This window comes from Electrophorus electricus, chromosome 6 (assembly GCF_013358815.1).
Source record: "Electrophorus electricus isolate fEleEle1 chromosome 6, fEleEle1.pri, whole genome shotgun sequence".
Lineage (NCBI taxonomy): Eukaryota > Metazoa > Chordata > Actinopteri > Gymnotiformes > Gymnotidae > Electrophorus > Electrophorus electricus.
The window spans coordinates 6,985,076-6,997,970 of NC_049540.1; the positions used below are offsets into that span (position 1 = coordinate 6,985,076).

General features: G+C 41.7%; 1 protein-coding gene across 1 annotated transcript; it reads left to right on the forward strand.

Moving 5' to 3' along the window:
- The first annotated feature begins 7,059 nt into the window (after positions 1 to 7,059).
- gas1b (growth arrest-specific 1b) lies at positions 7,060 to 8,855 on the forward strand. Its single transcript, XM_027020033.2, has one exon. The coding sequence runs from the start codon at positions 7,603 to 7,605 to the stop codon at positions 8,395 to 8,397; it is 795 nt and encodes a 264-aa protein (XP_026875834.1). The 5' UTR covers positions 7,060 to 7,602; the 3' UTR covers positions 8,398 to 8,855.
- Positions 8,856 to 12,895: the final 4,040 nt, after the last annotated feature.

Genomic DNA, 12,895 nt, shown 5'->3' on the forward strand with positions numbered 1-12,895 from the left:
GAATTAACTAACAGGCATATCAGTGACAAAGCTCAGAAAGATTCATTTGTCATATTAAGGCCTTAGGTTCAGCCTGGAGAGAAAAACATGGTAAAGTTTTGTTCCATGTTATGCTTGTAACTAAGTGACTCAGCCGTAGTAACTGATAGGGAGAGATGTGGTGTCACAGACAGGAGCTTTTGGTTTTTGGCATTAACTTATTTGGACTCTTCAGAGATGTCTTTCACATCCCACCTAGAGCATGGTCGGTTGTATGGTCTGTGAAGAGGTTAACGATGAACCAACATGTCTCTCATTAAATGGAAGATTACTTAAAAGCTTCTTTTCTCTGGAACAGCGGTGGGTGATATCAGGCACTGCTAGAAGTACTTTGAGCTGAGATCAGTTTTAGAGTTGCCATCTTTATGGTTTTATAGTTGAGAAAGTTGAGAACCTAGACTTGGGACACCTTGTCTGAGACTAGCATTGGAAAGAAGAATGCTTTCAAAATATTCGTGTGTGTGTGTGTGTGGATGTGATTTATACTCAGAGTATATTTATGTCAATGCTGCAATGATATAAATTCAACCAATTCAATTGTATGTGTATCTGTAGGTCAGACAGAGGTCACAGACTCCTTGGAGATGTCTTGTGAATTTGGCAACAAAACCAAGCGGGGAGGGGGGGGTATGTCTGCCTGGACCACCGTAAATACTCCTCTATACTCTCTTCGTCTTCTACTATTAAACATATCGGTGAGGTGGAGAGAGGTAAATAGCGCTGCTTTTTCTTCAGGTGATTTGATGATGGGCATGGCTGTTTATATTGGCCTTGTTGAATGTGTGCATTGACCTCAGTAAGAGTTCTGCTTAATTGTTGTTGAATGTTGGCTGCTTCTTCTAGCAAGCTGTTCCCCGAGTATGTGTGTAAAATCTTTGTGAGAAAATGCTAAATGTCAACTGCATAAGGGTTACATAAACAGTGTGTAATGAATTGGCTTTGAGTGAAGATTCAGGCCACCGGGGATATGTAAGGGGTTGCCATAGTTTCTTCCATAAACATTGGGATTATTTCACTAAATTTGGGGTGTATAGATGCATGTACAGGGTAGCATTAGAAACAAAACTATAGTTGTGTACAACACATCCATCCCTCTGACTGCTGCTCCACCATTCCAGCTGCAGCCCCTCCCCTTTATCTGCATCTACGCCCTTTTGGCTGCTGCTCCACACACCCTCCCCTGTCTCTCCGTACACCAATCTGTTCATTCATGCACTTCTTTATCTGCCCTCTCTACCCATCTTGCATCTGTTTGGACTACATGCATATTTTTAGCCAGAGGAGGATGGCCCCCCCTTTGAGACGTAGTTCCTGTTAAGTTTTTGTCCTCATGCTCTAGGGAGTTTTTCCTTGCCACTGTTGTCCTTGGCTTGATCACTGGGGGCTTGGAGTTTTGTAAAGCTGCTTTGTGACAACATCTGTTGTAAAAAAAAAAAAGTGCTATATAAATAAACTTGATTTGATTTGCTTTTCCTCCCTTTTAAGTAGAGCCAAACATAGCTTCAAAAAGAAGCTTCTAATGCATCATGCAGTGTGCTTTGGTTTTTCTCTTGGATTATTTTCTGGTTGGTTAAGGTAAGCTCTGAGTTTACTTACTTTTGCCTTAGATTCTGTTAAAGTCAAGGCTTCTTATCTGAACCTAGTTGCTTGTTAGCTGTAACGACTCACTGCAGGTGTAGTTTGTGCTTTGGCCTTATGTGTGAATTGAGGTACGGACTCAAAACTGTCATCTGTTTTGATTCTTCAAGACCCTTCGGCAGCCTTTGACATACTAAACCACAACATTTTCCTCTCTGTTCTCTCCAGGCTTGGTGTGACAGGCTTTGCTTTCGATCCTATCTGGAGGGACAGTCCTATCAGGTAACATGGAGAGGATCCACATCCAAACCTTGTAGACTCTGCACCGATGTTTCACAGGGCTCAGTATTAGGCCCTCTTCTCTTCTCTTTGTATACTCGTTCTCTTGGTCATGTAATATCTTCTCATGGTTTCTCCTACCACTGCTATGCTGATGACACTCAATTATTTATTTATTTTCCACCCTCTGACACACAGGTCTCCAGACGTATCTCAGCATGCTTGACTGACATTGCGTCATAGATGACAGCCCACCACTTGAAGCTCAACCCCAGTAAAACTGAGCTTCTGTACATCCCAGGTACTCCCAACCCTTACTATGACCTCACAGTTTTCTTCAAGAACTCCCTGGTATCACCATCTAAATCTGCCCGTAGCCTTGGCATAACTTTGGATAACCAGTTGTAGTTCTCAACTCATGTGTCAAATCAAACCGTCTTACTGATTTTTCCTTTGTAACATACAAAGGATTCATCCCTTTCTCTCGCAGGAAGCTACCGAGGTACTTGTGCAGTCTCTTGTGATCTCAAAGCTAGACTGCAACTCGCTACTTGCTGGTCTTCCTCTAAGTGCCATCAGACCTCTACAATTTCTCCAGAATGCAGCAGCATGACTGGTCTTCAATCTTCCGAAGTACACACGTCACTCCACTGCTACACTCCCTTCATTGGCTTCCAGTAGCTGCATGCATCAAATTTAAAACCTTGATGCTTGCCTACAAAGCCAAAAATGGACCAGCTGCTCCATACATGAGGTCAATGGTTAAATCCCCATCCGTACCTCGAGTACTTCAAAGCTCAAGTACAGCTCAGCTTGAAATGCCATGCTTCAAGTCTCATGGAAGACAATCATCGAGACTATTCTTTGTCCTGGCTCCTAGATTTTGGAATGAACATCCATTTGCTGTCTGGAAAGCAGAGTCCCTTGCAGTCTTTAAATGCAGACTGAAGACCCATCTATTCATGGAATATTTAAATGATCACTGACCCTGCTCCTGCATTGACTAACTGAAACTAGTACTTATTGTAGGGTATTGTTTATTACACTGATGTTGAATAACAAACTAGTACTTGTTTATTGCACTTATCATTGTCTAAGATAGAGCTTATGTATTTTGTACTTTTAGGCATCAGCACTGATTTCTGTAGCTCTACAGTATTCTAGATCATTGGTATATTGGACTCTAACCTACTCTACTGCTTAGGATATATTCTATGAGTAAATGACAGCACTTTTTAAGTCGCTCTGGATAAGAGCATCTGCTAAATGCCATAAATCTAAATTGCCTAGGCAGGATTCAAAGTATGATAAGTGGTCAAAACATATTGTGATCAGCAAATGAAAGCAGTTTTGGTAAATCAGATTGTTATCACACAGTGAGGCAGCAACATTGTGTAACTTAGCCCTGAACCTCTTGCTCTCCTGTGCCTCATTCACCCTTTCAGTCAGACCTGCCATCACTCAGACTCTTTTAGTCAGAGGGGGGAACATACTCCTCCCTCTCTGATCCAAGTATTTCACTTCCTCTTTTTCTCTTGGGGATCTATGGGGGTGATATGCTGGGATTTTCATGTCAGGTCCATTTTATGGCTTCATCTATGAGAACAAAAGTACCTCTGTCTGAGACTTCTCCACTCCCTGTGTATCTATGCCAGGTGTGTGTGTGTGTGTGTGTGTGTGTGTGTGTGTGTGTGTGTGTGTGTGTGTGTGTGTGTGTGTGTGTGTGTGTGAGAGAGTGAGAGTGAGAGTGAGAGTGAGAGTGAGAGTGAGAGTGAGAGTGAGTGCAAGAGAGTGAGAGAGCATGCCCATCTCAAAATCTAAGTGGTAGAAAAGAAAAGTAAACTGGCCAACCACAAACTGAAATATTTGTTTTACACAAGCTACAGTTTAGAGTCCTGGGACGTTAGTGGGCTAGAGTGTATTTATATTTAATAAATATTTAACCACACAAAGGGAGTAACTCCTTTCCTCAAATCAACATCATTATACTAAAGGCTTCTCTCAAAAGCAGAGGCACAATTCTAAAACATCAGTTTACTGCACAGATTGCTCACTGCCTGAAAATCTTTCTTTTTGTATGACAATCAAATCTATTTCTCTTTCTTTTTTCTCTCTCTCATGCTTTGTATACCTTGAAAGGCTTTCATAGAGTTTCATAAGATATCAGAGCAACAATCACACAACAAAAAAACAGGAGAAATATCTAATATTCACTTTATAGACTTTTGAAGATGGTTTTATATTCTGATCTTAAAGTGGGCTCTCTGGGTGTCAGACCCCAGGACAGATGTAACAACTCATTCAAAAACATTTGCCTAAGATGTGAAAAAGAAAGCAGACTGTTAAACAAACACAGCACAGTGAAAAACGAATGGGGGGAGGAGAAGGAGGATAAGGAGGCACAGACCGAGAGACTGTCAACAGCTGTTTCCATTAAGGCAGAGAGAAAGAAACAGAATGCCTGAGCCAGATGGTTTTGGCAACCTCCCTAGATCTGTTTTCTGGCTCTGTGCCGTCTGGGAGCTTTTTGGATGAGGGAGGGTCCTGTGAATCCACTTGTGGCAGCAAGGATCTAGTATGTGTAATCAGTTGTGACAGCGCTGGAGACACGGAGACTGCCGGCTTGCCTGGGAGAGACCAGGCGACTTGTGTGTCTTGTTTCCACAAACGTCGGTGCTCCATTCTGGAATTGTTATAATAAATTGTTACTGGGAGCCACCATGTACACCCCAGTTATTTCAAAAGAGGAAAGGAATGGGACGAGTCAATATTCTAAATAATGCCGATTTTCATGCTGTATTTTTCTTGCTTTTAGTTTTCTTCTAGTTTTTTCTTTTCCATCAGTGGGCCTAAATAATTTCAGACATGCTTTAATAGATACATTTAGCACACAGGTCTAGTTACAGAATTGATAATTAATTATTTGTTTTGTGCAAACTCTGAAACCTTGCTAGTTGCAGTAAAGCTGTTATGAACCTCATTCCAGGACTTTTGACTCTGATACAGGGCTCTATGTTTTAGTGTTTTAGTGCAGTCAAAGACAAATTAAGATGAAGAGCAGCTGTTTGGTCATGCGTTCAGACTTTATTTGAAAGAGGGCCATATTGGGCCCAGCACTGACCTGGCTTGCAGCCAACACTGACGCTACTGGGACAGAATTTCAGCTGCATGCTACGTTCTCTCTTATTTCGAAATCCAACCCAATAATGAGCATGTTCTTTCTGAACATCTAGCTCCCATCCCTTCTTGTTAATATCTACTCCCCACCTCCAAAGACAAATCTCTAATCCTGAGCACCATTTTCCACAGGCCCAAATGTGCTTTTCAGCAAATCATACTAAACAGGTCAGCCATAAGGACTAGGGGAAATACTGACTTAGCGTGATCTCTTTCAGGAAGGGAAATGCCAGTATCTAGCAGTTCTTGTAGCAGAAAATCAAGCAGTTTCCTCCTTTGAGTAGAGTGGAGCCCTTTGGAAAGAAACTGGAATGCCTGGCACAGGGCATCTGCATGGCCACAAAATGTTTTTTGTGACATTCCAACTCCCCACTTTTGGCACAGTGTTGACTGAGTTTGCTGTTAAAGCTGATAAAGAGCTTGAGTATATGGTTTAAGAGCCAAACTATTAAATACACTGCTTATAATCAGAGAAATTAACACATAATGAAAACCCAAACTCTGATTCTACTAAAGTGTAATGCCACTATTGTATTACAAAACCTTGGTATTCTCTAAATATATTGGCTGAATCTTTAAAATTGTGATTTTTTTAAAGACCAGTCTTTGCAAAAGGCCTCATAGTTCTGACTAGTGTTTCAGTCCCTGGAGTATCAATATCTCTGGGTTGTGTTCTGTGACTTCGCTAGCCATTTGGTTTGATGCAATAACACTGAAAACAGTAACATGGTCAAAACCTGTGGGGCAACTCACTATGCATTTCCTTTGGGCTTTGCTCTAAGATCCTCTCTTGTCATTTTTAGATAAAAATAGAGCCATCTTTGGGTGGAGACAACATACATTCCTGAGGCTCTGTCGTCTTAAACTTGACAGGCTTCCACGGTTTTAACATTTTAAAATTCTGGAGGCATCTGTGTAACAAACACTTTTATTACCAGCTGTATTGTTGTCCATGCAATGTTAGACTGCAGAATCACATTTGAGCATTTGACTGTTGCTGCTCTTTAGTGTAACATGGGGCAGCTGTTTTATGTGCTGCACACAAACTGCGCTTCAAATTGCAGAGGAATGTCAGCGGTGATTATGCCCTGGGGTAAACTTTAAGGGCACTGAACCACCACCAACAACCCCCAAAATTTGGAAGTAGTATATACTGTTTTTCCTCTCTTTAGCATATGAGAGGGCAGGGCAAAGAAGTATAAACATACATAGGTTGATAGGTTGCTTTGGGCCTAAGTAGATCAGAGAAAGGAACTATGAAGCCATACGTGTTGCCGCAGCTGATAATTCATTCTACAAGGAGTCAAACTGACCAGAAAGGTTCATAGGAGACTCCCACTCACTGGAAACTAAATGTGAAAGAGAGGCCATGTCAGCAGTGTCCACTTCTTCCTGGCCAATAACACCAAAACAGTGATCAAGAAGGGTGCACTATAAGATTCCTCTGCCTATAAAATTTCTATTGTCTTGTCTACTATCAGCATATCTAAGTCTAATTACAAGTCATTTCATACCTGTGCACATTGGTGTAGGCTTATATGTAAAAATATATCTTCAAACGTTAGTCTAAGAATTTAAACTAAACCCGTCTGAAGTAACAAAGGATAGCATACGAAACAATGGATTTTTAAAATGACCCTACTGCAAGTTTAGGTTACCATGCTAAAATTAAATGATAATTGGACTAGGTAATATAAAAACAATTCGTATTCGAAAAGCAAGTTTAATGTTTCGTCGAAATGCTCTTGCTTTCCTAAAAAGCCGGATGGCGTGAGACTTGCTCTGATGGCGCACTAAGATAAGACATGAAATTACAACACATCTATCAAGGAGAACTTTAAGGAGACCCCATCCCCCTACCAAATTCCCAAACGTTTTTGTCACGTCTCTGACCTCAATATCCCCGCCCTCTATATGACGTAGAAATAACAACAGTGTACCGAGACCAATAGTAGAGACCAATAGTATCCCATATTCCCTGTCCGAAGTTCTGGGGAAACAAGACAAACTCCCAAGAAGACGTGTGTTCATCTAGCGGACGTTAGGTTTTTCTAATTTAGCATTTCTAGAATTGATCCGTGTCTGAAAAGACGCAACTGGCCGGTAAATGTGGGCGGGGTGCTCTTAAACGTGCGGAAAGGGGCAAAACCTTTGCGTCGCAAGGATTGTGAACACCGCTACGTGACGAATTGCCATACTGACTGCAGTGAAAAATGAGCGCATCTAGATAATAATCGCCAATGTCCGTTCGTTTGCGGATGAACGACAAAATGTGATGGATTTCAAGAGCTTACAGAATTTAAGGTTATTGTATGATAAACGCCCGTTGCAAGTGACTGTGAATGTTAAAAAGACAAATCTTCATATGCCCTCAATTTAGATAGGCTACAAAACGTGGGTAGATGGCGCGAGAAGAACAAAGTGGACTTCACTAAGAAATTAAAAGCGATTCGACGCGACATGGATGTAAGCTGACATGTGAAATTAAACGGGAGTCATGCAACAGGTTTTCTATTGAAACACCAAGCCATGGCTACGGGTGCCTACATAACGGTCAATCGGTGCCCTTGGGTATTGATTTGGACTATTGGCATTGCGATGGCGTGTTTTGATTGTTTGGCCGTGGCTTCCCCGGCACACAGTAATCGTTTGATATGCTGGCAAGCTATCATGAAATGTCAAGGAGAACCACAATGTTATTACGCTTATACTCAGTATGTGCACGCGTGCGGACCGGTGATTAACGGACATAAAAAGAAGTGTCCGAGTCACTGCATCTCTTCCATCATACAGCTCAATCTCACAGAGAATGGCCCGGGGCTGGAGAATTGCGAGTGTGCTTCGGACCCTCTTTGCAAAAGTACCAAACGCGCAATTGAGCCGTGCCTACCTAAAATAAGGCATACTGGCTGCACCGAAGCCCGTAAGGAGTGTGAGAAGGATCCGGAATGTGGAACTGCGATGCGGGATTACCTTTACCACTGCCGAAAACTTTTCGGAGGTGAGAGGTGTTCGGATGACTGCAGACGGGTTATCACACACATGCACAGCATACCGAAAGCACGGCTTCTGGATACGTGCGTCTGCGACGGGACGGAGAGGACTATATGCGAGTACGTCAAAGTTAGCATGAGGAACCTGTGTTTTAATTCGCCCGATAGACATGCGGGCAGTGGTTTTTCAGATGATGAAGACGACCTCGAGAATGATTATGAGATGGAAGATTATGAGGAAGAAGATAACGCAGGTAGCACTTGCAGAGTGCGCAGTGTTCTCACGGTGACGTCCACCATTTTAGCTCTTGCGTTTCTTCTAGTGCCCTGAAGCAAAGACTCGTTTTTTGAAAAGTACGCTATATTTATTGTTTTGTCTGCCTCTTCAGATTATGAGACATATTCAGAGCACAACTTTACAGTTCCGCACTTTTTGAAAAGTTATCACATTGGTCGTCAGGCTGAGATGCAAGTTACCTGAAACCAATGACCGAAGAGAAAGTGTAGCTAGTAATCCACTAACATCCGATACGATTTCAGTTATGGAGAGCATCACCGTTACAACTACTCCAATGTAGGACTTGCAAGCAACGTAAATTTGGACTTTTATGCAGATAAGATGAATAAGTGCGAAGAGATAACATTATTAGAGAATGTAAAGGGTAACTGTGTAAAGGCAGAACCAGCCTATGAGAATATTTTGTGTATATTTGTATGCTGTTTCTGTTGCATTGTACAAATTATATTTTTTTAAAGATTGAAATACAATACAGTAATGAGTTGTTTGAACTGTGGATGTAGTGTTCTTTCTTGAAAGCACCATTTATGAAATATTGCTTAATTCCCTTACTCTACATCACAACATTGCATAGAAACATACAGTCTAAGCTGTCTAGCTAAGATATGCTGTAATATGTTCTGCCATGCGCTTTTTCACAAAAATATACTGAATAGTAACAATCGTACATTTTGCTTTTTTAGGTTACAAAACCATCCAGCTCTGCTGTGCATATTATGTTCATGACCATGGGTTCTTAGGAACACAGACCTTTGTGGTTGCCCTGTCCCTCTCTGATAAATATCATGCCAGCCACTGCTGTTCCGTATTAACTCTAAACATAGGAGAAATGAGATATAAGGCACAGATGAACACAGTGGAGTATGAATATGTTGTTAGAAAAACACCTGGTGTCATTCAGGCATCTGGAGGCAACCAGCAATGACCACTGAGATGAAAGAATGAAATGTTACAAAATCTACAAAAAAGATGTATCTTGTTGGCCAGTGAGGGAGCAAGATTTTGTGCCTTTTCCAACAACATTTAGATACAATTTTGTTTCACCTCTGAATCATGGTCTTTACTGTTATTAAATCAAGTTAAACATCCCAGCCAGCAGAGGAGAAAAGGACACATGAATGTGTGTTGGTGCACTTGACCTTGTAAACATAAATGTTTACAGAAGCAGTAAGTGTTAGTTCCTGTTAAACATTAAGGGGAAGTGTGTGGGGGGAGATTCTCTGAAGGGGATCAGAGTTGAGAATGGGAGCCAAGAAGGGCCTTGGCTAGTTCATTTGTCCTGAGCTGGATTGTTTATTTAAAGCCTTAGCTAATGCCAGAGGAGGGAATGCCTCGTTCGCATGAATGAAATCTCAAGTGGCCATCACAAACACTGCTGTAGTGAGCTGTGGCTACTGTGTGTGTGCGCGCGCGCGCGCACGTGCGTGCATGTGTGTGTGTGCATGTGACCGCTTCAGGTAGATGTAAGACAAAAAAATTTCCATCAGACGAATCATTGACATTTACAGAGGTTACCAGTTTAAACGTGCTTACAGAATTCCTTAAAACATTATTTAAAATTTCATCCTTAAAAAATCCCCTTAGAATATTAATACTAATAATTGCAAATCTTTAAATGGTAATACTAATGTTAGCTTAGAAATAAAAAAGACGACAGGACTGCCTTTTTTAAGCTTGTATATCTCTTGCAGTCTTTTGATTCATCAGCAGTTTCTTGGAGAGTAGGCTCTATGCCATGTGGAGTTTCTCATGTCACAGGAGGTGAAGGGATGCAAAATGGCAACCATAGTGTTTTCCCCTCCATTGTGAAGAAGAGGGAGGACAAGAGCCCTCAGGCTAAATGAATGGAAGAGAAGGCGAGTGGCACTTGTGTCATGCTAATGACCAATACACAATGGTGGAGTTGTACAATGACTGTCCCTCTGCCTCTCTGGTTGACACACGTAGTGGGATTTTTCTCAGATCTGGAGATCCATATTGTATCCATAACTTCCAGCTTTCTTTAAGAGCAAGACCCTTTGAAACAAGGAATACTTCTAATCCAGCTCTGCAGTCCTCATTTCTGAGGAGAGAAGATTTAGTGGGAGCTGAAGAATAAGTAAGATTAGGCCTGAAATTCCAAGGTCATAAAAGTTTAGTTGATCCACAGTTATTGGAGTTTAGAAGACGTGTTCTTCAATATCTTAAAAACAAAAATAATCTAATAATTATGATCACTGAGGTGGGAAACTCCCATGAGCCTGTGAGAGGGATTCTGTGTTGCCTCAAGGACATGAAGCTGTAAAAGTGGATAATTGTAATAACACATTTTTGTTGTGGTAGTCTTAGAATCTGTTGTGTGAGAGTTCTTTCTTTGTGAGGAAACCCTTCTCTTCTATTGAGTGAGAGTGTCTCTTTGTGGGAAAACCATAAACAAGAGTGGGCACTGGGCCATGGGGGTCTAGCACCTCCTCCAAAGCAGTTATAGAGCAAAGGATAAACACACCAGGCCACAGAATGTCAGGGTATATAAACACAAACAAACACACACACACACACACACACACACACACACACACACACACACACACACACACACACACACACACACACACACACACACACACACACACACACAGAGAGAGAGAGAGAGAGGGGCGTTGAATATGAAGGCATGACACCAGTGTAGAGAACTGCACACCAAGGTTAGTTTTGGAAGTTCACACAAAGCAGCAGAAATAAGTTTAGCTAACAGGAGCAGTAAGTGTCAGAAGTGTCAGAGAATCGGAGGAGAATAACCTGACCAAGAGCCAGAAAAACATTCAGAATGTCTTGACTGAGTGAGAGAAAAGAACCTTGACCCAACCGAGAGACACAAGGATTTTCTTGCTAACACAGGCGCAGCTAAGCACACCCTGCCAGGTCCGGGGACTCCAGGACTCGTAACAGGCTTCTGTCTGTGCTGTCCATCGGCTGGCTGAGGAGAAGCGGCTAAGGTATCTGAGGCAAAGCAGAGGGGATTAGAAGCAGCGCTGGATGACAGGGGACGTAATTTAATTTCCTTAATCTTAATCACCCACCCCCCTTTTTCCTTCCTTTTCTGTGGGGGGCGGGGGGGTCGCACGTGGGGAGGGAGGTAATCTGTTCTCTGTGGCATTCTGATAACCATCCCCTTACTAACTTCAGCAGTAAACATCACAATGAAATTAGATTCCTCAGTGGGTGAAAATAAGTAAGAGAGACTACAATGTGTCAAACTTTGTGTATTAAGATTTGGTGCTTTTAACTTTACTTGTCTGGCTTTTTTCCACTGTAATCATGTGCCTTTTTAAAATGCTGCTTGCATTACCAAAGAAAAGCTTGACTGGGAAATTGGCTCCTCCCGTTCATGGCATGGTCTCTTATGGTTTGAATGGGAGGTGGTGATTTTTGATGAGGGGGTGTCAGTACAAACCGATTACCATAAGTTGATGCTCCAAAGTTGCACAGGGGAGGCTATTTAAGCTGAAAGAAGCTTCTCAGGGCCTGAATGGGAACCAGTGAGTACTGACTCTATTAATCCGACCCCTAGGGGCCCGGAGCAAGCCGTCTACCTCACCATCACAGCCATTCCTCACATTTCTGTCCTCTACCCCCCACCCACCCCCCACTTTCTTTCTTTCTTTCTCTCTCTCTCTCTCTCTCTCTCTCTCTCTCTCTCAGCACTCTGCAGGGGGCTGGATGAACAGTACAAGGCTGTCTGGGCTGAGAAATACAGGATGTGAATGTCAGTCTCCTCAGTTCTGGATTATATGACACGGATCTGTAAACATGTCAGCTAAGATCCACTTCCGTACTTGCCCCATTGGACTGATGTTTTTTTCATATGAAATGCCTACATATATACATACGTTTTCATGTGAACATTTAGCATGTACATTTTTTGGAGTGGTGTGTTTAAACATTATGTTTGTTTTGTGTTATAGGTGTATTTAGCAAATCTTTACACACACACTGGAGATGTTACATGACTGTTTAAATGTATGTGCAAACACAGTAATCAGAGATTTATAACTCCCCTAACGAAAGATATATTTGCTTAGTGGATTTTCTTGCCTTTGTGTGTTCAAATCCTGTGGCTTGACATGCCAAGAGCCCTGATAGACTGAGCTGAAGCAGTGTTTGAATGTCCAACACATATTCCACATACTTCCCCCTCTCAGAACAAAACTAATGTGTTTTGAGGTTGCTGAAGTTTTAGCAATAGAAGTTTGGGGGTTTTGTGAGTAAAAATTTGCTCAATATTTGTATCAGACTGTTTGCTGTTTTTTTTGTTTGTTTTTATTTATTTTATTTTACTTATGTCACTTATTTCTCCTTTATTATTACACTATTATGTTATAACAATAAACAAATGATAAATGTGATAAAGAAACTATCAGAGCTACTCATGGTATTTTGAAGTATTGTACTAAGAAAAATCCAGTTTTTTTATTGTGTGTGAACCAGAGAGTTTCGTTTATCTGCATGTCTATCTGTGTGACACAGCCTGAGAGAGCACGAGATCTTTGCA